The sequence below is a fragment of the Ischnura elegans genome, chromosome 3 (assembly GCF_921293095.1).
Source record: "Ischnura elegans chromosome 3, ioIscEleg1.1, whole genome shotgun sequence".
Lineage (NCBI taxonomy): Eukaryota > Metazoa > Arthropoda > Insecta > Odonata > Coenagrionidae > Ischnura > Ischnura elegans.
Window position 1 is genome coordinate 91,002,820 of NC_060248.1, and position 26,734 is coordinate 91,029,553.

The 26,734-nt window shown below is 37.6% G+C and overlaps 1 protein-coding gene across 1 annotated transcript in view; it reads right to left on the reverse strand.

The window, feature by feature from the left end:
- The window catches only part of LOC124156137, a 372,909-nt gene that overhangs the window by 230,680 nt on the left and 115,495 nt on the right, over positions 1-26,734 (reverse strand). Inside the window, exons 2-3 of the mRNA XM_046530481.1 lie at positions 17,299-17,486; positions 11,753-11,987 (exon numbers count right to left, since the gene is read on the reverse strand). Of these exons, the coding sequence (XP_046386437.1) occupies positions 11,753-11,987; positions 17,299-17,349 (286 nt within the window). The 5' untranslated portion in view covers positions 17,350-17,486. The remainder of the gene's footprint in view (positions 1-11,752; positions 11,988-17,298; positions 17,487-26,734) is intronic.

Genomic DNA, 26,734 nt, shown 5'->3' on the forward strand with positions numbered 1-26,734 from the left:
ATCGATCCCCCATTCGATGAGCATGGGAAGGGGGAAAAGTCTTTTTGGAGTCCAGAAACACGCGTTTCCAAGTGCTGGAAAGGTTTTAGACGTTTTCCCGAGTTATGTTGTTTGGTCTATTGGTTATTTCCACCGCATCTCTGATTATGCTTGGGAAATATCGTTTTTATTTGGCCATTATTTTTGTTTCAACTACAGCGGCGTTCAGGTTGTACTGAGAAAGCCGCGAGAACCTACATTAGAAACAACTTTAATGGAGTTCCCTTGGTCGAGCCTTTGTCGATAGTGGTGATCGCCGCTAGTGTGGAAGTGTACGGGGAAATGGAGATGCAAGAGGGATTGAGCTAGAGAATCAGTACATATCGTAGGGTATAACGTCTTTTGCCATAGGATGCAAGATGACGTCTTTATCTCACTGTTTGGGACGGCAAGGACGGAAGTGCAACGTGCTTGGAGGCACGAAAGCCGCCTGAGGACGAAGAGGAGGGGTGGGATCGGAGCACGCACACACCCTTATGCATTAAGGTCCCATCACGGCGTCGGTGACGACAGTCCGGAGGATGCGACTTCATTAGTGCGACATCCGGCCGATAGTGTCGCCCTCATCTACCTTTTGTCACCAATTTGGCACTCAAGGCAGCTGCCGTAGCGGCATCGTCACCCGTCTGCATCCGGCGCTCCTTCGAGTCCGCACGTCATTTGCTTCCACCCTTTCATGGTGGTATATTGTCTGCTACGTAATCGTAGTTCATTCCTCTCCACTTCGTCGGTGGGCGACAATCTCATAAGGTACAATTTTCAGAACTAGATGATTATTTTATCTCCGAGTGATTTTATCATTTCACAACGTCTAGGTATTCAATCATATCCATTGGGAGTGTCAAATGTCATAAGGTGCTAAATTTAGAATATACCTGCATAGAATATCGAATGAGAGTTAAGAAAAGATAGTTAGTAAAATATTCGAGACGATAAATAGCATAAAAATATAACACGTTATAAAACATTATACCTCCAGTTTCACACTGAAGCAACAAGCATTTACTTGCATCATCAGGAACTGCGGAAAGAGGTCAGCCTGAATAATGAGTAGAAATATGAAACATTTTGAACCAATCAAACAGGTTCCACTCCTGCTTCCACAAACTTTTACAGCATGTTTTTCTCATTATATAATTACTTTCAAGATGCTTCAAACCTAAGAATTTTGGCCTTTTTATAAGGCTTTTAAAATTTCGTTTTAAAAGAAGACATCCTGACATTTAATTAAACAGCTACAAAGTGAGAAAGACTTGACAAATGGACTTACGACCACAAGTGAAGTTGGTTAAACACGCAACTTTCCCACCATCAGTAGGATTACACGGAAAAGTGGTCTACCCAAGACCGAAATTTTCTTGTCGCTAAATGGAAACGTGAAACAATCCCTGAAGCTAAAACCGGTAGGAGACATCCTTCCCAGCATGAGTGTTTACCCAACGCCGGCTTGGTACACTGAGTTATGGAGGGCAAAATAAGTGGTTCAGCGTAAATTTAAGCTGTAAAAGTGCAAAAGACGCAAAAATTTCCCAGAAATTAGGCCTAGAGATATATAGAGAGAGAGTGAAATATAGATCCTAGCAGAGTTTAGGGTTAAGAGAAATGAAATGAAAAAAATTAAAAAGCTTCATTATATATTATCAAGGGGATACTCTTGATGTGTATCTGGGATCTCTAATTTGTCGTCGCAACATATAGCACACAAGCTTCGGAGAAATTAATGAAAATAAAACGGGAATCCGACGCTTGAAATCTAACACTCACGTACCCCTTAAAAGGAAGGAGAGAACTGGAAACAACGATATCACCAAGAGATTTGCATCCCTTCGTTGTTTTCAAATTTTCCAAATTCGTTGTTCCCTGTACGATAGTGTTAGTGTGCACTATTTTGTAAAAGACAAAACAAAAAGTATTTTTCCCTACAAAAAGTATTTTCTTCCCTGCATCAAAGCGTCAAGGTTTACAGGGAGCGGCCCGTGATGCGAGAATCGCGCTGAAGATAGAGTCGTGGGAGGTTTTCATGGCAGCACATATCTTTTCCCCTGATATGATACGTAACTCCTACTTTCTCTCGGCGATGGGGCATTGTTACCACATCGCAATAGTGTTACGAGGGGTTCCGGACGATGAGCGAGGTAGTTGAAGAACAGCGACGGGGATTGGGTTGTTGAGTAGGCAGAAAACAACCCTTGGGTGCCTTTAAAACATCCGGCGTGATTTATGACGGAATACTTTTCGAGCAAGGAATGAACTAAATATTTTGCTGAAAAAATGCGGGGGTGAACGCACTCGGCGAGAAATTGTTTAATGACATCCTGATTAGCGCAAAAGAGAGATGGCAATTTTCCACAAACTTATTTAACAAACCACGACACGTTCCGACCGTATGATATTTTACTTGTGAAATGTCTGACTGTCGAAACGCGACGTTATTTGTTAAATATATTTGTGAAAAGTTACCATCCCTCTTTTTCATTCATCGATTATTCATTAATTTAACCTTCTAGGTAGAAAATTCAAATGCGAATCTATGATAAAGACAAGACGACCACGTCTGACGTAACTACTGACGATTCAACGATCGGAAAAACGGCTTTATAAAATTTTATACCCCTTTTAAAGAGCATACTTCGGGAAAGAAATTTTTTCAACCAATTGTTTTTTCTTGAGAGTGTGCTCCATGAAAGAGCACTCTTCTCGTGCACTCATAATTCTACATCACCATGCTCATCAAGCAACATACGAGGAATGAAAACATTTATTGAATTGGTACTTTGACTACTTTTACTTTCGAGAAAGATGATAATGCCTTTCAGAATCATTTGATGCATTAGCGCTACTAAATGGTTTCATGCGAATTTTCCACATTTTTGACGACTTTTATCCTCAGCACATGAAAAAATTCTTCTGCTTCCACCTAAAAGCATACCTCAAAAAATGTATTTTTTAAATCCTCTCTCGTTGCCTGAATCGTTGAAAATGGTTGATGAAATAAAGATCCGTGAAAACTTCGTTACATGTTTGTACATGGATTGGCAACACAGACAGAGATGAAAAGGGTGAAAATATCAAGTCTTTCACCAAATGATAATGCTTGAAGTCTTTCACGCTAAAGTTAAGTTTTGATCGAAGGAATAGAAGCAAACACGCCATGGAAGAGACGATTCCTCTCCGTGGATATCCTCCATTTTGCGACTAAGTGCAGCAAATAACCGATCTATGTGCTTAATTAGGTACTTAAGCTTTTTTTCGTTTTGAAAACCGTTAACCGTCTCCCGATAAGCGTTGACATTTGAGATCCATAAAATAAAATATCAAACAACAAATGACCGTTGCACATAAATTATTAACGCGATAAAATAAATCAAATCTAGACATACGTCACTATCCGCTGAATATGCAAAAATGAGGGGGCTACTACCTTTATGAACCTCTACGGAATATAAATCGTCAATTTTTTTGCAATAACAGCAATAAAAATAACCATGCAACCCTCCAATAAGATTCAATTTAAAAATTACGCATTCAGTGGAAACTATCACAATTCTGAGCTATCAAATTGTTTGATTATGTTTCAAGTCTTAAATTGCTCCAAATTTCCCTCGGATGGAAGAAATGTGATTACGAACGGATGGAACGGAATGCGGTATGCATGCAAAAGTGCCGCCAGAATTTCTGAGAATGTTACTTCAGCATCAAATGTCTCTCCCACTTCATTCGTATTCTACTTTTGGATAATTTTTCTCATCAACATTAATGCCACTCCCCACAGCAAGGAGCGTTGATAGAATTCATATTTCATCTCAGAATTATCTGAGTTCTTAAAGCAAATGCGTTGAAAAACTCGCATTAGTAATTATGAATAATTTGCATCTTATTCAATGAAATATTTATAGATATGACATAATTTTGGAAAAAAATATTTTCGATATCAATGTAGGAGGAGATGTATAATCGACAGTTTACTCGATATATTCGTAGGTTTTATTACAAAGTTATCGCTTTCATTGACAACCTCGATAATCCAAAAGCGAATTTGTTTGCTAGAAGCGTGTAGATTTGCTAGTGATAATGTTCTACCATGGATTCTAATAAGTGTATAATCCTACAGGAGCATCGTAGTAACTAAATCACTCGCAAGCAAAGAGTGGGTATACGCAGTAGGTGAGGTCATACAAATGGATAGTGTGATGGTAATGAAAGCATGAATCAGATGATCTGTGTAGACTTGAATTTGGTGAAGAAAAAAAAAAATCAATCCATGAATCCAGGAATTAATGGAAAGCATCTCCCATATTATTACTTGACAGCATTAAATGGCAGGAGAGATAAAATGGAAGCAATATAAAGGGTGATCGATAAAAAAATATTTTAATTTCCAACCAAATGTTACTCTTCTTTTCGAGTCCTTTCAGGAAAAAATAATGGAAGTAATCTGCAGTTAACTCGGGAAGATGTAGAAGTATCAATTTACCCTGGATCCGATATTTCATTGTTCCTTTCGTCCGAGAAATTGCAATTGAAGTAGCAGCACAGAGGACATTGAGTCGGTCCAATAATTTCTTTTCCTTTTTCCCCTCCACCGAAAATATACTCTTTTTATCCATCGATCCTGTCACCCACAGGCATCTTACGTCGCTTCTGAACTTTTCGACCACTTTTCGTTTCCAACTCGTCCATCATCCCGGGTGACGTGAGGCCGCACACAAAGGAAAGATACCTCCAGAGCTTACCATGGGGAGCGTTCCTCCAAAACGCGTGGGTGATGATATTTTTACCAAGCCTCTCTATATAACTCTCTTCTCTTCTGCACTTATTATGCCATTCCTCTTGAATGGAAAAGCTGAGATAATGGATTCACCACGCCGACTATTCAGTTGACTGCCGCACTAGCTGCTCGCCCAGGCATTTTGACACTTTATCAAAACGACAGTACACTCCTCATGATGGAACTTGCATCGCTAAACAGAGTGAACGTCTATTCATTTGAACATGGGGTATGTATTCAGAGAGAGTATTCATTGAGAATGAAGCCGCTTATTTGTTATTATGATATATTTGTCCCAAATCGAACGTGAGTAAATGAGTTCTCAAATGTGGAAGAGAATAACTTTCAAAATATTACTGCATATCCAGTTAAGAAGATAATGAACATTTCTTAGTTAAATTCTAAAAACGACAATACACTCGTAGTTATGGCATTTGAACCGCTAAGCTAATTACACGTCTCTTCATTTAAACATGGAATGGACCATTCATTTAAAAACAATATTCTTTAAGCATAAAGCTACTTTGTTTATTATCATATAATTGGCTCATATCGAATATTAATAAAGGTGTTCTCAAATGCGGAAGAGAAAATTCAAAATATTACTGCATGTTCAATAAAATTCCATAAATTACTTACTATTTACAACTTCTTAATGCGTGGAATAAATGATGAATAAGGTTAATGGAAATTAATACGAATGGTTGGAAGGAAATTACTTTGCTTTTCTACAAAACACACATTTTATTGCCGATTAGTTTCGGTACACTGTACCATTTTCAAGACTGAAGTTGACAAGACTGAATTTTCAAATCTTGAAAACGGTACACTGTACCGAAACTAGTTGGCAACAAAGTGTGTGTTTTGTAGAAAAGCAAAGTAATTTTCTTCCAACCATATAATGGAATTCTACAAAGTAAAGGCCTCAACAATTCAGTGCATTAATACGAATGGTTATGAATTTAAGAAACGGACTGCGCAGATCTTATTAAAATGCGTAAGCAATTTAAAAATGACGCTACTATAGATATATACACTGATAAAAATCCATGATAGAATTTTATTACTAGTAAATCTACATGCCTCCAGCAAAAAGTCAACTTTTGCACTCCTGAAGTAGACAATGAAAGATATAACTTTAAAAAAACCTACAATTTCATCGATTAATCAATCGATTTTACATTTGTTTCTCCGTTAGTGTCGAAAATATATATTTCAAAATTTTTTACTAACTATGAATACTCAAGTAAATAAGCTGAAAAATCTTAATAAATTTTTGAATTGCTATTTAACAATAGCATTTGATTCAGTTTTTCCGGACGCAGTTGTGTGATCAAGTTATTAAAAGGAAAGATATTATACTTTTGCACCCCAAAATTATAAAGAAATTCTTAAAAACCCAAGTCTGATTTAAATTTAAAATGGCATGGAAATGTTTTAGTACCAATCGATGCGGGAAAAAATACTCTAAGCTGAGCGTGAACAGCGCCTTCAATGTGAGGTGTTGGGTGTGGCCTAGATGCAGGGGTATGCAACAGTGAACGGAATGGTGGAAGGCAAGAGGCATGACGCCAGCCAACGCAGGCGTAGGCGCCGTGGATAAACGAGCACTCCGAGTCACACGTCACTGCGAATTGGGTCGCACTCACGGAATCGCATTTTTCAACCGACTCCTTTTTGTTTTCGTCACCTCGGCATTCATTTCTTCTTGCAAGTCGCGCGGGCGGAAAAATATACTTTCAAAATACTCATTTCTTCCAACGCGCTCGCTCCAGAAAGATGTTCACTTTATGACGAACCCGTCAAATTCTTTAGCCTGTCAGCCATTAAGAAAAGAAATAGTCAAAACAGCTTGGGTAAATAGATGGCCTTGGCATCGCGAAAATGAAAATGAAAAGAAATGTGCACATCGCAGGAATATCTTAGATAGATAACGTCAGCATGCCTACGTTGTTTTTATTTCTCCAAAAGATTATTATAGTTATTAAAGTGGATAGATAATTATAGTTTAACAACAATATGAGAAAATTATCAATCATATGGTCACGTAATTAATAAATTTAAATGTAATAATTTGAGAGGGCAAATATTTCCGCTTATTAAGGCATAAAAAGGTGCGATAAAATGAACTTGAAGTGAAAATAATTGATATAATGAGAATAAATGTTTGATTAAAGGAAACACAGAAATCGCAATGAATCCTCCATCCCACAATCCTCCATTTATTATTCTCCTAAGATCTTGTATAGCGCTAGTGATACATAATATAAGGCAGTGTGATATTAAACCACGACTGCTATCCAAATGTACCCAGATATAAATGACAAAGCGATTATGACCTGCGAAAAAATAACCCAGTTTAGCGCAATAGTCACAACTCAGATAATTGCCCAATCCAATCAATTAACTTTTACAAAATTTTAATAATTTTCTAAGTAGAATATAAATATCAACATCTTTTAAATTACTAATCATAACATCATATTCATCTCTGCTCAACATTCTTACGATAGATTTGGCACAGGTCTCCCCTCAATTCTCCTGTTAGCTATCGTTTCATGCCTGAGTATTTTATATCTTTTACGACCTTCTTTAGGTGTTCCATATATTGTATTCGCGGTATTCCCTTCCTATTATTTCAAAAAACTTGCCCCTCGATGATCTGGTTGTCTTCGAGTATCAGTCCATGTCTCTAGGTATAGTCAAATAGGTTGTTCCGTCTAATTCCGTCAGTTCTAATCAAGGTTTTCAAAAGGCTTATCTTCTTAGGAAATCCTCATTGTTTATCTTCCTAATTACCAATAAATGTGCAGAAAGAGAAGGAAGAACCGCCGTTAACCCTGTTGAACCCAATGTTGCTTCTGGGAGAAATCAAATTTCAAAATATTTTGAAAAATTGAAAATTTTGCACTTAATCATATTTATCGTGGCAGCTAAATATATCTTCATTATTCAAAACTTTACATCACAAAAGAAAACGCAGTTAAGGTTTTTCCTAAATAGAGCTGAAAATATATACATTTATAATGTTGTATAGAAGCAATATCGGGTTATATAACGTGCTAAGGAGAATAATGAGAATCTTGAACTCGAGAGCAAATAAAATTATCTCATTGTGTGGCTAGTCCCGGTATACTTAAATTCGTAAAATTATCTCACTTGATTAACAAAAGTGTACTAATATGCCTCCCAATCACTCAACATACTCGTTGAATAATGCAGGAAGTCGATTTTCGAACGTATCATTGGCAATATAGCATAAAAGTAGGTACGGCAATACAGCAAACGAAGCAAAGGTAAAAACGTATTATTCCGCAGTATTCCTCGATTTATTTCCGATCTTCACTCTAAAAGGAAATATGAACATTATTCATGGGTGAATATCCTGAAAAAAGCTATTTCAAGAACCTATTTCAACATCAGTTGATCGGAGAAGGAAAAAAAACGAATATTATCAACATGATGTAGCTTTTAAGCTTCCCGTTCGGAAAAGGATAAAGAGGTAGGAATGGGCACGAGTGAAAGCTTCCGCTATCTCCTCAAAGGCCCCTCTCTCGCCCTCTGTTGCCATGGTTCCTGTGTAGATTTCGACATTCAAAGACGCGATTCGTGTGGAAACAGGCCAAAGACGGACGCGAAGTGAGCAGCTCTCAAACATCTTGTCCTGTTACCTCTTTTCACTCTTTATTCCTCAAGGAGGGAAAAAAGTGCACAAAAACATCTGCGACAATAAATTTCGTATTTATGACATTCAGTTGCGTAATTTTATCGACATTCATGTTTACGTGCAGGAATGCGAACTATAGATAAATCAATAAAAACGTTCTGCCTGCTGATAATTTTTCGTAGATTTTATTTAACTTGATTTTCATCCATGAAATCTTTCGCTTTAGTTAAAGGTTTTCAAGTTAATCACCAAAAAAGTGAAGAAATCACGTTGAAAAGGGTCCCGATCAATCTATTCGGGTCATGGGTTTTGTGGGTTGTTTATGAGGTTGGCCATTCTGCATAAAACGGGACTACATAATTTTTTTCTCTTTTCGGCAATTTTCGCCGTTCGTGGGCTGAAAAGCTAGTATTTCAAAAGAGAATTCACTAGATGTGAAGTCGTCCATCGTTTAAATGTGTTTACCAAAGTCACCACTCGCGTCGCTGACGGATAGAGCGAACCGCATATCACGGAAAAATAAACTCTAATTAACCATGTGGGTAAACTGTTCTCGGGATTCCCACCGAGTTAAATCTACAACAGTTTACCCACATAATTCGACGGGAAAGCATCAAATCATGTTTATCTAATTAGACATGTTGACTAAAATTTATATTTGTGATGATGTGGCTTATTTTAATTATTGATTTCTCATGTTACTCTTAGTGATTTTACAGGTATATTAGGAATAAATGGATGACTCAACGCCGCCGCGGATATTCATAAAAACTCATTAACAAAAAAGTCAACCTTCAATCTTAGTGGCAACAAAAATCAATCTTTCTGATGACAAGTTTTAAAGACGATGACAAGGATTAAAGTCATAAAACTTACGATTAAAATCATAACTAGCGCCTGATGATGATGATTATTCTTTGAAACCCGGGTCGTACTCTTATATGAAAAAGTGGTATGAGTAATTGTTTCCTTTAAATGATTAAAATCATAATTAGCGCCTGATGATGATGATTATTCATTGAAACCCGGGTTGCGCTACTATATAAAAAAGTGGTATAAGTAATTGTGTATACCCAGGAAAAACTTATAATGGAATACCACAAGGTTAACCAAGAGTAGTGAATTTTTTTTTCCTTTCAGATGACGGTCTGAGGCCTCCTCTATGCAGTCCCCTTTGAATGAACTATAAGCAGTAGAGATCCGTCTGGGAGAATGTAAACATCTCGCGGTACACGCAGTTTGCAGAGGTGCGGTTGCGGGGAGGGCTGCGTGAGTCGCGTCTGAGATGCTAGTTAGACGAGGAGAGGCACGCGAGTGGTAATTGTGGCGACGGAAGATCAATCAGTGCGATCACCACCCGTCGCCGTCTGGTACTCCCATCATTCCAACTGAGCGTCACTCATAAACCTAATCACTTAAGTACGCTCATTCAAGCTGGCCTACATCTCAACATTGGCATGCCGGGAGGGAATTCCACTCAACGTTCCATAATCGCTTGGAAGAAGCAAGGAACTCTCATAAAAAAATAGCACTGCGATTGTAAAGGTGTGATTTATTAATTCCACAAATTTATTTAATCAACCATTTTTATGAAGTTTCATTTAGCAATTTCCTCCAAGTAACGCCGGTGATAACTAAATTATTTTCAGCAGAGCTGTATAAAACAGTTCCGAGCTGAAAATGTACAAAAAGTTAATGCAAAATGCATCAACTGCAAAAGTTTTAGCCAAATTTAATTTATGAAAGTCTATTAGAGAAACTAATAGTCATCTCCTTTCATATCCTTTTTTATTAAAAAGAATTTATGGCCCACATACCCCTCGGGAAGGTTATTTTAAAATTTTAAAATTTAAAATAGCCTTCCAGAAGGAAATTTTATCATTTTTCCTTTTCATGCAAAGTCATTCATAAAATTTTGGGCGTTTAACCATAGGTATTCTGACGCTAGATCCTGACCTTCAGTCGTCATACTTCACCATTTAGATGATTCAATATAAGGCTGGAATTTCTCTAAAGAGGTAACCTGTTTAGCTGAAACTTAACGTTCACGAATATAGCTGAGGGATGAATTTCTGTGAAAAACATAACTCTCTCACTTCGACTTCACAAATGCAGAGAATTTCCGCTTGTTCACAGCGCCACCGGAACAAACCGATGAAACTTATCCGTAAACTAAGCTGGCTCACTCCGAGCACTGCTTTTAACTCCTTTTGATTGAAGGGATAAGGAACATTCAGAGGGAGGAACTCAAGCAAGCTATTTTCCTTTGGTAAACGGGAAAGTTCAGCGAATATTCAAGATTTTGAAAGTAGTTGCATTGAGAAAATAAATTACAGCATCAGGGTTCTGAAATAAGATACCGGTTAAACCCTTAAAATTGAATTAGAAATTTAATGGCTTCCGGAAATTTAACTTTAATAGTAAACGCTCACTCAGTTTGTGTAAACAAACACGCATTCTAACTTAGAGAGCATTCAAATTCTTTTCTACATAGACGCTTGGTTCGTGCTGCAACCTAACTTGACTCCACGTTAAGATGGAATTGACAACTTGCTAAAAACACCTACTGCGGTCACAACAAATTAAAACGGCATAACTTGAATACTAAATATTCGCGAATACCATAAATTTATCTAAAAGATGGCAAGTAGCAAAGGCGGCATTATGATACGACAGTTACCTTACCGAAAGTTTTTTTACATTGATTTCATGATAGATAAACGGTATTAGCTGGAAATGATGGAATCAAATTATTAATAGCGTAGTATCAAGTCAATTAACGACAGGTTAAGCTGCTGTGAATGGATCAATAGATTTAATTGTTATATTATTTCACTTGCCGGACTGATTCATTATAAGTCAAGTAAAGCCGAGTTATTTTGAACGGAGTTTTAACTGTAAGTGGTGGAATATTCCACTCATCTGACTCATTTGGTAAGTTCAATTCCTGTATGTCATAGTATTTGGGAGAGGCGACCGACAGCTGTAATTTGCGCCATGAGGAAACGGTACTAATAGAAGGATGGAGAGAAACCCGGCCTGCTCTAAACGTCCCGTCCGACGGACGGAGTGTTGCGCGTGAAATTTCTTCTACACAACATTCAAGAAGTGATCGGGAAGTCTCTGAAAATTCTCTGCCACCGCCGGAATTCGGTCCCGAGCCCACGGGGTGGGAAGCCAACACTCTTGCCACCACACCAACTCGATCCCTTGTTAACTTACGCCAACTTGTTGTGAACGGGGCTTCAATGACAACATTGAATGGCATTGGCACCTACCTTGTAGCACCCGGGTGCAGTCGGTGTGGTTGGGGTAGTTGTTGGGATAGTTGGGCGAGAAGAACTCCCCGCCCTCCGGGTTTCCCACGCTGAAGTTGAAGCACGCGGGCACGTTGTCCGAAGGAAACGTGACGAGGTCCAAGTTACGGGGCGGTCGGGCCCTCCTCGACCACCACGAGGGCCCGGGCGGGGGCCCGCCCTTCGCCAACGCTGTCGTCCACTGCCCGGGGGCCGGCTGCGGGGGAATGGAACATGGATTCCGCAATTAGCTATTTTAGAATACAAAATTAATATGAAAAACCAATCGGAAAATTTAAAGGAATTAGAGTGTAACTTAAGTGCACTTATTCATTTATTTCCATACCACCAAAAACAGCTCTATACGGCCTTTTACATCGGGGTTATTAAAATGTTAACAATTTCACGTAACGCAACAACCACGCCCTGGATAGAGGTAACTTACCCAGGCGGGACTCGATTCCAAGACCTCCTGTTTGGCAGGCGTGGACTTTACCCCGCCGCCTACGAGGCCGGCATACCGAGACTACCGAAGTTTACACCGTCGCGACGGTGTAAACTTACCACAAATATACCAATAGGCAATTAAAAAGGCATTAGAGCCACGTACCTACTTCTTGATTGATTTGCATGCTTATGGAACATCCTAGTGTTAGCTGATAAAGCACAGGCGATGAGCATAAAGCGGGATTTGCTTTTAGCAATACATATACTCATTCTTCATGCATCGGCGAACCCTCCCTTAGGTGAAATGGATTGGCATATGTACTGTACAGACATTTGCTACTCGAGCATAGTTTTTCAGTTCTAACCAATTGACGATTTATACGATCTAAGGAAAATTGATGGGTTTTTGTTCTCCATAGAAAAATCTTTCCTTTCCGATGAACCATTAAACTATGGTTGCGCTAGTAGTGGCGCAAGTTTGAATTTTCCTATCTTTCTGCTTTCACCCCTATCCTTTCCCTAGAGGCGTCATCGGGCTCTCATCGCGGCGGCGCCTCCCATCCTTTTTCCTTCCTCAGGTTCACTCCTCTCCCGAGGTGTGCAAGTGAAAAATCTCGGACATACAGATCCGTCCCTTTGGGATATATCCCCGCGAGCCCGCCTTGGGTCCTCGTTTCCGATGATAATTTAGATTGAAATAGATCTCGAATGACTTCAAAGTGACCATTTGCAATCAATGATTAAATGAACGTGATACCAGAAAACACAGTAAGCAGAATTGAAAACTGAAGATGCTTTGAACAGAAATATCTTTACTGGTTTAATAAATTGAAAAACTTCTGAAATACCGCAGTATGTACTGAAATATTATTAAAGTTTCTGATGACCAAAGTGCCCTTTTATAACAATTAATAATAATTATAATGTTGATTTCAATGAAAATACTTGCATTTAAATAAAATGATTCCGAACTACGAGGTTTTGTAAATTGTTGTGTTTGTTTTATCAATCAAGCATGCCTGATTGATGATGGGATAAGTTAACTGCAGTTACTGAAGCTAAAAAATGGCATCCTGATCTCCGATAAGCATTCAAGGAGAATGAGCATTAATTACTATTTATTTCATGAGCAAAATAATATTAACTATTCCGTTTAAGATCACGATGGAAAAAAGAAAATAAAGCCACTTAATGAGTAGATTAAAGTAACCATACATTACTACATAAACTTTAGTGAAGCAGATTTTGAATGATGAAAATTTTCAATTATTAAACATAATTATTATTGCTAAATATCATTTAATGAAATTAATTAATAGTAGTTCAAATTCAGTTTATTTATATAACTGCATAAATAGCTGCTATTCCAAAAATATTAATTTTCAGATTCATACTCGAATAAAATACATGATTGATTACTGAATATCACTTCTCATTACCGTCCCATCAATTCAAGCTGCTAATTTCAAGGATCCAATTGAAATCGATGCTGCAGTGGAACAATGCTATAAAAGAAAGCATCTACTAATTAACGATTAACATCAGTGCAATCTCTGCTCAAAATGCGAATATGATCATAGAGAGAGAAATTTACGGTACCTATAAAAAAATAAGACCATTAGACCAATTAAAATGGTTAGAGTCAATTTATTTCATAATTAATTTGGAAACGGAATAAACATAAAGAACGTTATGTCGCATTTTCTTTTGATTTGATAAATACAAGTAATAACTCGTAATTAAGCCGGAAAAAATAATAATTTAAAGAATTGAAAATAAGAGATAAATTTAAATTTGTATAGGAGGGATCGTGTCGAAAACTATTTTATTATCTGTATCATCCTAATGCCCATGTTGGAAATTGATTGCTCGCAATATTCCGAAAAGTTGCCAATTTGAATCATTCATGCAGAAAAATATACTTGATATCGGAATGCCAGGGCATTAATGCTAACACCGGCATCCCCATCAATATTTTTCTCAAATGGCGTCGATAATGCACCAAATAAGCCTTGCATATTGCCAATATAAATTGAAACATTCTCCAAAACCCTGAATACAGATTGATTTTAATTGCTTTTTCAATCAATAGTGGTATGAATACCGAAACTGCAGGCAAACGAAAACTATAATATTAATTGTTGGTGTTTAAACGCACATGCGTCAGAATAAATTACGTTTCAGTACTTTAATATCAGAAACGTAAATTAATGGTCACTGATTCAGGGCACCTATAGCCTGCAGGTTACTAGAAAAACGGAACGTTAAAAAGATGAAATTTTTCTAGTTCCACACTTATCTCATTAACAAATGCCAAAATAGCTTATGATTATCCCAAACAGAGAGATTAATAAGATTCAGATGAAATTTATGCAAAAAATGCAAATGGAGAGGTTTCTCCCGCCAAGTGTTCACTGCGGAGCGACAGCCAGAAAACTCTTCGAATGGCTCCAGCATTGACATGTCTTCACCTTTGTGCATATAAAAGAGAATTTTTAATGCAATGCGGATAGAGTGTAAAACATTACGTCCATTCCCACTCAAAACAAAAGAAGAGACATGCTGACTTCTGGAAGTGCTCTGATCCATGACAACGACCGTCATCTTATTTCTGATGCAGCCCATCTGCTCCTTGAGCAATTTTAATGAGACATTTTCGATCACCCACCGCGCAATGCCGACCTAGTGCCGTGTGAGTTCCAAGTTTACGCTAAAATGAAGATTTGGCTTGGAGGAAAGCGTTTGCAAACGGGCGATGGCCATCAGGGCAACGACAGCATTCATTGGAAGTCACAGGCGGCAACACCTTATGATGAAGGTATAGTAAAGCTTGTCCACAGCCACGTCCAATGCCTCGATCGCCGAGGTGATTAAGTCGAAAGGATACCAAAAGTGCACTCAAAATTTACCAATGAAATAATTTTTAATCAATCACTTTTTCTTCTGTTCATGGCTCATCGGAGCTTGAAAAAAACAGCCCTCGGGTGTAAAAAGAGGATGTCTGTTTGTCTGTCCGCTGTGCGTTTCCGTACGGCTGCACGGATTGCAACTAAAGTTAGTGAATATGTGCAACTTATTCTTTCAAACCCCTTAGTCCTACTTTCGGTTACTTCTGATGCGTCATTTGCATTATTTGGTCTTTAACGTTTTTTGCGTCACGTCATACAACCTCTGCGGCTCGACATCTTGCCATACGTCGGCATACCTCTTGACACGCTGAAAGACAAGAAATAAAAATCCTGCCAAGTGACCATGAAGTCCACGTTCCCAATTTTCCACATCTCTGTGTACTATTCTTCCGGAGCAACGTCGGGTGGCCTGCTAGTATTAACTAAATTTAAAGGAGAGAGTTTTACCAAAAGTTTATAACTTACATCTGGAATGCATTATTCCACTGCTTGGCTAGTATGCTACGATATTACTTTATATATTATTTTTATTCATTTGATTTGATGTTATTTTTAACCTTTTCTGTGGTCATAAAATATTAAACCCCGTCCTTCTTTCTCAGCCAGGCTTTGGTGAAGATAAAAAAGTTTTCGATCGTTTTATGATTTTTTTACTCTTCCCATTTTCATGATTTCCGATTTTTTCCTCAACTGATATCTTTGCTGGCTAACAGCCTTTTTGAGTGTAAAATACCTTGAAGCACGACGTAAAGTGCAGGGTCACGCACATCAGTTATTTAATCCAAATTAAGTGGTATATTTCTTTGCCCTGTGGAAGAGGTATTCAAGTACAGGTCGAAAACCGAACCAAAGGCACGAGCTAATGAGGCTTAACTGAAGAGCAACTAAATTTTAATGCAGTATTTTTGGAATATGAATGATACTGAGAAAAATGGGTTGATGAAATTCCAGAGAAGTCTCAAGCGAGCATTATTTGCCTGTGATGCGTATTTTTTGAGGATATATTTCCCAAATTATACCACGGATTTCATTGTTGTGATGCATAATGATATTTTCTAAGAATCATATTTTTACCTCAGCTAATGCATTTCAAGGAAATGAGGTTTTCCGAGGGCACACGTGGAATCAAAGCGTGTCTGATGAGCAAATTTCCTACATTGTAATTAGTAGTGTAGTTAAATTCGTTTAAATTGATGTCAGAGTTCCTTTTAAAATTTGAAAACACTTGTTTAAACAGAAATAAATTATTTATTAATAAATTCTTTAACCTTAACAACTAATTTCTGATAACTCAATAAATAAAAATTTAGCCAAACTAGGACATTAAAAAAATAATGACAGTGGAATGGGCTAGCCCATACAGAATAGGCGCACATCACCAAAAGTCATAGCTTAATGTCCCTCAGAGTCCGTGATATTGACATGGTCCCTAATGTAAATGGTAAAAAGGTTGGGGGTAAATGAGAGTATTTGAGGTGGCATACTCCTCCAATTCCTTGAAAAACGGTCTGTACAGGGAGAAGTGAAGAGTCTCTTCACAGCCTTTATATCAAGCATAGAGGAAATATCCGCCGCCGTGAAAGGGCTAATAAGTGTTTGCATGAAATTGATTTAATGGAATTGCAAAACTATTTCCATACGATAATTCATCAGGGATTGCATACTCATATTTATTATTATTTTCTGTAATATTGGTGGCTTGTTTAAAATTATTAGAGAGATATTAAAAATTTTGATTAGTTGCCAGTTAATGCGCCTAGGAAAATTATTTGAACTCATTCATACACTTTAGCACTGAGAAATTATTATTTACTCTTACTGAAGAATTTTACTAATAAATATTGAGTCCGATCGACATATCCCCGAAACATGTGAAATTACTCGCAAGCAACTAACAAGAAAGATCGCCTTACCACCAGGTATTTCTCTTGTCCAGAGCCATATCAAAAGTAGTTATTGACAACTTATAACGTGGAGACCACGGTCGGGCAGATATATCTGTGGAATAAGTAGTTACTTTTCATTCATTTTCATAATGATTAGAAAATGTAAGTAAATCGCTCCGGATATACGAATTAGAATCAATCATGTTTTATTCGTGCCTGATTATATAAGTTAAAGACCTTTTGATGATTGCGGATTAGTCATCTCTCAAGGGTATAATGAACTCACCGTTGGCCACCGCGTAGGTGTGACACTGGACGAATGATTCCTGCGAACCATGATGTGTGTGGGTGGCGGCGAACTCGTGGTGCTGCTCAGTTGCTCCACGTGACCCCCTGAGTCACTCAGCGCCACTGCCGAGGGCGTCGAGAGACGCAAACTCGGAGTCTTGGTGGCAGTGGACTCGGCGCGAACACCTGTTCAAAGAGAAGAGGGAAAAAATGAAAAGTTATTATAAATCTATTCACTTTATGTTTGCGGGTGAGATTTCGTGCGAGCCCTGTCACTCTCCGAGGGCTTCGCTAATGGGATGGAGGTAGTATATCGAGAGAGAGATAGAGAGTGGAGGAGGAGCGAACACAACGTTGCCAAATGTACATAACCGCCCTACTTTGTAACTGAAAATGTCGGCGCCGATACAATATACCTTCTCATTTGGAAGGTATTGAGGATAATCCTTTCACAGAAGCCCATGAAATTGTCAGCTATCATGCTGAATGAGGCACCGTTGTTGAAAGGCATACTTATAGACATACAAGGAGAGGTTTGGCAACAGTGGCATTGAGACTTTAGAGCGGGCTCGAGGGGTTAAACCCCGTGGCAGGGTCTGTAAGCTCTCGTTTTTCACCCTCACCACGAAAGGGGGAGGACATGGAAGGAGGAGCCCGACGACACCTCCAAGGAAGAGATAGGTGTGGAAGGGAAGGAATGAGGAATCCCAAAGGGGGGCGGGTTCTACTACCAGATTTATTGTTTCTAGAGAAAAGAAAAAAAATCATATGAGGACGGAAATTTATACGTTTTTACGTAGATAGGTTTGGCAACTCTGCCCCACAAGCAGATTCACGATGTAAACTGACTGAGGCCACGCCCGCTGTTTGCTGATTGGTAAAAGGAAAATCACCTGTCGAGAAACTTTGCCTCCCCTCACCCCCACTTGCTTTAGCCACACCAGCTCACCCGCAAAGATAAAATGAGCAGAGTATAACCACTTTCTGGCTCAAGACGAACGCGAACAGATTGTGACATAAACTAGTGCAGTAAAAGCAAGCATACAAGCGAAATCAATATACTATAATCGTCACATTTGTTGCAAATATAAGGCTCCGATGTGGATCTCATACAAAAAATTTGCAAAAAATGACATCAAATAAAAGAATATTTGGTAGAAAAGATTTAACTTTGACTAAAGATTAAGAGATATGGTTGTATAGATTGATATTGATTGAATCATAAAAGGTCACCATAAATATTACTTATTACAAAATACATACCGTATCTTAATTTAACTATAGCTGTCCAAAATTATTACAAGGTGCAAAAAAATCTTAAGGTAAGAGAAAATGACATTAAGAAAACTGTACATCAATCGATTGAAACAAAAGTCATGTTTTTACTGGCTGATTACGTAATTATTTTATTTTTATCAATTAAAATTTTTTAAATGCAATGTGAGCATTAACAAGACACCAGGATATCTGCCGAAGGAAATGAGTAGGTACCTAAAAAAATCACCAAAAATCTTATTGTACGAAAGCTTGGTTTGCAATTAATCCTAGTCCTAAACTAATTTGAAAGTATTAATCCAGAATCTGCCAAAAATTAAATTCAACACAAAATTTGACAAAAAAAAGTTGCTAATGGCTAGGTACTTTAAGTTGTTTTTAATCACCTTGAGGATAAGTGAAGAGCTAAGTAAGGGTAGCTAATGACGTCCTCGTAAAAGAAAGTTACAGCTTCAAAATTCAATTAAGCAGAAGAAATATTAAGACTTTGCCTTGATTGCAAAAACGAGAACACGTGGAATTGGTGCTACGCGCCGAAAAAAACTGCAAGATTATCTTTATGGTAAGGGATATAGCACCAGATTATTGCTAGACTTCTCCTCCGGCGTTTAATAATCCGGAAAAATTGAAACCTACATTTTTTATTTTATTTTATGTTTAGTTTTAGCTCTTAGAACAGAATTTGTCCTTGAGATAACTTAGGTCCCTAAAAAACACTGAAATCATGTTATCTGAGATAAGTCTACCACTGAAAAGACCAAAGTTGTTGCACCTGTTTAAGAGTTCATTGGCCAATAATTTTAAAGATAAGAGAAAATGGGACAAGGGTCACCACAAATGTTACCTATCTAAAAAAGCTTTATAATTCTGTCGTTAATCTAGCAAATAGTTGTAGTTGAACGGAGGACAGAAACTTATATCACCCACAAAAGCAACAGTTACTTTTCATTTTTTTGTTTTCCCATTACTGGGTAGGCATAGTTTAAACCAGCGATTTTCCTAATACGCCAATAATTGTTGACAAATATAAATATATTAGGTTACCTCATATTTATGGGAATAATTAAAACGACATCTTTACTTCATTAAAACTTAGAATTTAATTTTTGAAGTGCACTTGTATAGCGCACGACTCACATCTGCTCTCAGTTATAACAATATATGAAATCCCATAGGTACAAGTATGTGCGAGAAAAAAGTTAAAAACTTGATGTGCATTATTAACCAGCAAGTGCGACTTCCCAAGGAAGTGATCATGTGATAGTTTAAATCGGGGGAGGTATTTGTCCATGAAAACATTAATTTCATGCTACATGTAACTAAGAAATGAAATATTTTTAATGTTTCAGGGATTGGAAGACTTTTTATTAAAATATGAAATGCTATTTTCTGTGGCGGTCTAGGTATATCAACGTTAATTGCTTGCGAGACTTCAGGTTATTCCACAATGGCCCGAATGGGTGGTGACCAGCACCAAGACTAAATACAAATAAGAACGCTCAAGGGGCAGTGAGCAAAAGTGCTTGCACTGAAAGTCTCCGCGTCAGTATTACCAAGGAAAATGAAATAATTGAGATGCTAAAATAAATAGATTTTATCAAAATCCTGACACGTCTCCTGAGTCGCAACTATTAAATACACAGGGAATAAAATTGATAATCATGAAAACAGACGCAAAAGAGCGCTATTGTTGGAATAAGCCTAATAAGTTGGAATAATGCATAACCAACCTGGATCACGTTGTATAAAATTCGTCATTTGTATCTTGGCCGCATTCTCAGAAACCGTAAAATATTCTAGTTGACATTTACTATGATGGACCTATGGATCAAATTATTATCAAATTATACTAAAATAATACCATTTAAGCCAAATGCATTAGGGAATGAATGGAACACTATGAAATGTATGGCAGCGCAAACACGCACGACGGTCATTAATCTGAGAATAATGATGTACGCTCTGCTTGGAACCGTGATGGGTATCTAATTTTCAACGAATTTTCGGTTCATCAATGAAATTGTGTAGCCCATCACGCAATTAGCAGGATTGAATTTTATTCTATTTCAATCAGAATTGTGACTTATTTATTTCGCTCTTTGCGCGAAAGAAAGATATAGAGTGAGTGACCTACACTTTTAGGAAGGGCTAACAATCCATTGAGGATGAATAATCGTATAAAATTCAAATCTAAAATTAAAAAGTCAACTCCCATTCTCGGCATAAATTTTATTACAACGTATAAAGAGGGTGCGCAAAAAATGATTTTTGCAATGGTTTCACCCAGTAAGATCACTTTAACGATAGTAATTTACTTAGCCTCTAAAGTAATAGTATTTATAATGAAACAACACTTTGCTTGTTCCACAAGTTAATAAATATTTATATTTTATAGACTCTTTTTTATAAAATTGTGGAAGAAAAAAAGTATCTTTCATTATTAATATGGGGCCCTTCCACCATGTAAGTGCTTCAAGTTTCGATTTAATCTATAGTAATGATTTAACCCTTGGGCTGCAGAAGTTCACGGTTTATGCTGCCAGGCAGTGCATAAGACACCCTCTGTGCAGTAGGCACCCCCTGCCACAAGGGCTGGTCTGGTAGAGTTTAGCCCCTTTGCGATCCTCATGGTAAGGAAAGAGCGCAACTGCAAGATATCCAGACAGCAATAAAAAGTTTACGTGAATGCCTCAGTCAGCGTGCAAAACGTACAAAAACGTTCCCGCACTCAAAGGGATAACTACTAAAATGATAGCTTTCCAAAATTGTCTTAAAAGCTATCGATATATATTTCCGGATGAATGATTCAACGAAATTCAATTGCTGGCATCCAAGAGAATTTTTAAAATGCGTATCGCAAATCAGAAATTAAACGTTCTCGGGAAATTTAATTGCATCAAAAATTGCACTTAAGTATGCGCACCATAAAAAGGATGAAACACAGAACAACATTTAACTGGGAAATCAACTAATAAGTCCGTCATTAGAGACGTTTTCCCCGTTTAAATATGCATTGCATGTTTCATCAGCAAATTTTTGAATCTAGGATGAAAGTCAAATGAATATCATTCCCGATCGAAAATTCAAACAGCCGACATTAATATCGCTCATTTTGACGGACATAAATCGTTTGAGATCAAAATCAGAAGAGGGAACAATGTACCAATAATCTCCGCTTGTAATTAGGAATTTCCGAGAAATTTGGGACGACAACATTTACTCGAACCGCATTTTTCTGTGGCATAAAGCAATGGACTGACATTCACCCCATGGAAACGCAAACAAAGATCGGCACCAACAGAAAGCAGAATCGAATCAATTATCATATGACGTGATACAGAGGATGATCATGCTGGCGAACGAATCGATTCCATTTATTTAATATTTTATTCGATAATTCAACCCTTAATATTCACGAGCTAAGCTTACTTCATTTTAGAACATAAATAGATGTAATGAATAACACCCTCAAGACCCATGGAACGTTTCTTAAAAAATTGAGTACACAATAAAGTTTTCCAATTTCAGATAACGGAAGGAGCAGTTAATAACATGAAATTTGCGAGAAGCGAGAGAAGTGATATATTGTGCAGATGAAGAATGAGGAACAAATGGTGAGTAGGCCAACCAAAGAGGGTATAAGGAGGAAAAAATGTGTATTAGGTAGTTTTTTTTGGGTTGGGAAGAATCTGAAAATAATAACTAAACGGAATGTTATTCAGAAATGGAAGAAAACATCCCAACTTTTTCGGCCACAGTGACTAAAAGCGATCTATAATATAACAGCTTTTTGAACTAAAATTGTTAATTAGAGATTCTAAATCTTTAGTAAAAGTAATCTCAACCATAAGTTTACGGTTGATTTGGAGCCATATATGATCTTAATGAAGATAAGTGTTGATTATTTAAATCAAAAATCTAAATCATACGGATACGCTTAAGATGAATTTCAAAAGTAATTATTTTCAATTAAATACATATTTAAAAAGTATATGACGTAAACATTTGCTACATTAGTTAGGTGGATTTATAAACTTGAAAGGTTCCTCTCATAACATTCAGTTCCTCTCGTAGTCCTCTCTATATGCATATGAATGGGAATGATATTCAGGAGATTCATTCTATTAGAAATTGACTTGCTATAAGACTATATTAAAGGCACTATAAAATTATTTTCATAGTGTAAAAATCATGGCAGGATAACCATGACGAATCGGCCCCCGAAAGGTATTTGAAAGATTCTTGGCCCAAGAGTATGCCGTCATGAGGTTTTGAGCCACGAAAAGTAAAGGAGCCCATGTAAATTGTAATTTTGAAGTAAATATTTTGCCCATAATGCCATTTTTCTTCATTTTTCTTTGGATTGGGGCATTTCGAAAATAATTTCAAATGTCTCATCACATATTCCCCGGGTGAAGTTATGCAATTACATCTTTTCTATTGTTTTCTCAAACGAAGGATATCTATTTGAAAAAGTTCCAAAATCAATTTTTCATCTATAACTTCAAAATTATTGCGTAGATACATGGGCCAAATATTTTGCATGGCACAGTACCCCATCTCGACATGTCCTATAATGAAAATTTTTAAACAATTGTCTGCATTGATATTGCTTCCTTCGCTGTAATTTTCCCTGATGATGCTCAAGTAAATGAGTGAAACGAATGTTAAAAGTAATTAAGTTAAATTCTAATTTATGAAACCTACTGAAAATCATACCCATTTACGAAAGAAAATTGATCGGGAACACCAGTACGGCCACTCTTTTTTTACCCTAACACTCCTCTTAACTATAATCTTCACCGGCTCTCTTCAGCTCCCCAAGCTACCGCCATTTGCAGGGACAACATCGTAGACAAACATGACCTCGAACTCACCACCTCTATCCTATCCTAGCGCAGAAATCCTTCGGATGAACACACAAAGTGAAAAGGTCACTCTAACCCTTCAAAAGTTCTCTCTCCCTCTCTCTATGCCATATCTCTTTACTATAGTGCCTTGGAATCTATTTTCCTCGAATATAAACACCGCGTCTATCCTCTCCCCGTTAGCAACTAATCTGATTATTATTTTGTAACAACTAAAGTGTTTCAAAATCAAAGTTGGTTTCTAAGGTGAAGGAAAATTTCGGCATACATAGTTATAGAATTACTACCTCAGTAAGGTGTAAGGTGGCCAATGCCCAACACCAATTACAATTATTAATTAATAATACACCAAATAATAATTATTAGACCCACCACCAAAGATTAACAATAAATTTCCATGAAGAAAAATGAAGAAAATAAATTTCGGATAACCTCTCAAGATCTCGTCCTTCGTCATTATTAGTCTATTTCACTGTGGTCCAATTTCCTCCCTCTCTATGACTGCGAGTACTGGAGTTATACTTCCCTCGGTCCATCCTCCACTCCGCCTACACCTCTCCTATGTTTCTTCACTTTCATTCACAGCATCACTCCCCCGCCATGGCAGTGGTCCCATCTCAAGTCTCATGGCCGAACGATAGACTCTTAGACGGGTGACCAGACCTCTCAACGCTAATCTACTCTCCCGCCGATCCAACAATGGAACGTCTAGACGGGAAATCGGAATCTGACGGATTACCCTAGTAATAGCCTCTCTTAGCAGTCCACCCCGTATCAGTAAGTAGGGTAAAAAAAAGCGTCCTGGAGCACCTGCCATTTTTAATTACCTCCCCCCTACACTTAATTACGCTCCGCCATCTTTAATTACGCTATCACGTGACTTTTTAATCGACCGTCACTTGTTTTATTGATCTTAATTTGTTTCCCTTTCGTATTCGTATCGTTATTCATCTATTTTCGCTTATCATTTGCTCTCTCTGACGTTATTTACTATTTCTCCTTTCGTTTATTTTCCTAATATATAGACTGGCACTTGTTTTATTGATCTTAACTTGTTTCTCTTTTGTCTTTTATCTATTTTCGCTATTCAATTATTTACCCCTCCACTTCTCGTTTGTTTTCCCAATATCACAAGATTTTCGACCGTCATTTTCTTTCCCCAAGTTGCTTCCCCTCCACCCCCCATCATCGTCCCCCCTCCCCTTAATCGATGGAGGTTCTGGGTCCGATAGGAAATAATTCGTCAAATGAAAGAGATAGAGGTGTTAGATAATTTTTTTTGTTTTTTATTTCATGCATGCAAGTTTACAAACAGTGACACTATACATAAATTAACAACAATCACCATCTAATACTAATTTTCTTTTACAATTCATGGGTGATACAGACGATACATAGGTTTTATTGGTCTGCAACAGTTTATCCAATTTTCTAACACCAATATTTTCGTTAATCCATCTCTGTAATTTTTCACAATTTTTTACTGCACACGCATACTTTTTTGTCTTATGAACACAGAGACTACACATTACCCCTTCTGCTTCTGGAAGCGTTTTGAGGCTAGGCACGTTAATAAATCTTTCCAGCTCTATAACGGGGCGATTAATGAGCGTGGATATCGCAACTGATTTTTCTAATCCTTTGGTAAAGATAAAATTATATGGCATTGTTTCATTCTCGATAATATCATTTAAATAATAATATGGTACATTTCCCAACCCATGGTCAATTCCATGGTAGTGATTAACAAGCCAATAATTTTCTCGACTGTTATCAAAAATTGGTGGAAGTTTAAAAACCCACGACTTTCCTCGACCGGAATCTAAATCTTTTATTGCCAATTCACGTATCACAAACAGTTTTTCTTGTCCTTGAACACATGCTTGGAAGTCGATAATAGCTTTGCCCATCCTTCCACATACATCGGGTCTAGGGGAAAATATGTTGTGGCAATGATTGTTTGCTCCACTCCGAATATAATCTTCATATCCTCTATACCCAATCTCCGAGCTGCATGCTCGAAAGGTAGGAAGTATTGTTCCAAATCCATCTGATTTTGATCCACTAAATCCACAGCGAGTATCACATTGTCTAGCATATTTGCGAGAACATGCCATTCCTCTTTATTTAATGCAACTGTTTCTTTTCCTTGAATGGAAAACACAGCGTAATTAATTTCAAAATATTTCTGGAATGAGACGGAGAAAATAGGATTGGCTACTCCGTTAGGGAATTCTGGAATGACTGCACCAGAATTTAAATATTCCGTGATGTGATGTTTGTTATGTTTAAGAAGGTAGAGGTCGTTGTTAAATAGATCAATTACATCAGAGTCATCCGATATTCTCGCAAATGCTCGTCCACCGCTTAGCCCCCAACCGATGCGAAGATTTTTTTTACCACCAAGTGAAGCACCAAGGCAGTATAATACTTTATAATCCTCCAAGGGTGAGGGTAATTTTATCGAGGATTTTATGTGTTGTAAACGACTGGTTTTTTTTTCTATTTTCCTCGAATAATTTTTTCTAGGATTCTTTCCCTTTTCTCGGGTTAACACGAGTGACGTTGACGGCACGTCCAATCCGGTAGGTACCTGGATACAGACTGATTCATCGGGTGATATCTTCTTTTTCTCTCCCTTATTCATATTATTTTGTTTACTTCCCTTTTCCGTTTCTCTACTCATCTTCCGCTTTCTCGAAGATGGCTTGCAAGACTTTTCCTTGGTAATATCTTTAGGTAGCGTAAGACCATCCACGAGTTTCACTCCGTTCGAGGAGAGCGTGACTTCTTTCCTGGAAGACTGCATCATGACTAATCGTTTTCACAATTTACGCAACCTATTTCTCCAAGTACTTGTCTCTACTAATGCGCAGCAAGATTGAGACCTTGGATTACATTTGCGATTTATCCGTCCACGTCCAAACACGCGAGAAAAGATCGAGGTCACTTTACAATCATTAAGCTCGGGGTGGGGAAATAGCCGGGTGAATTGGGTCAGCGTACGATTTATTGACTTGAAGTACGCATACAAGCAGCAGTACTCCCCGCATAAATCAGATTTGAAATTTTGCAACCGCTTACTATTTTTCTTTACCGAGGAAAAGCGACGAAGAAAAACTAGTATATCGGGTACGAAAGGAGGCAGCGCGTATGAGTCGAAATATTCTGCGCGTTTTAGATTGATCACATGAATAGCAACCCAATGAATTCCAGGACGTGTAGAAGGATCAAAATTGATTATATATAATCCAGGTTTGATGTTGATTTTCTTAATAATATCGGATGCGA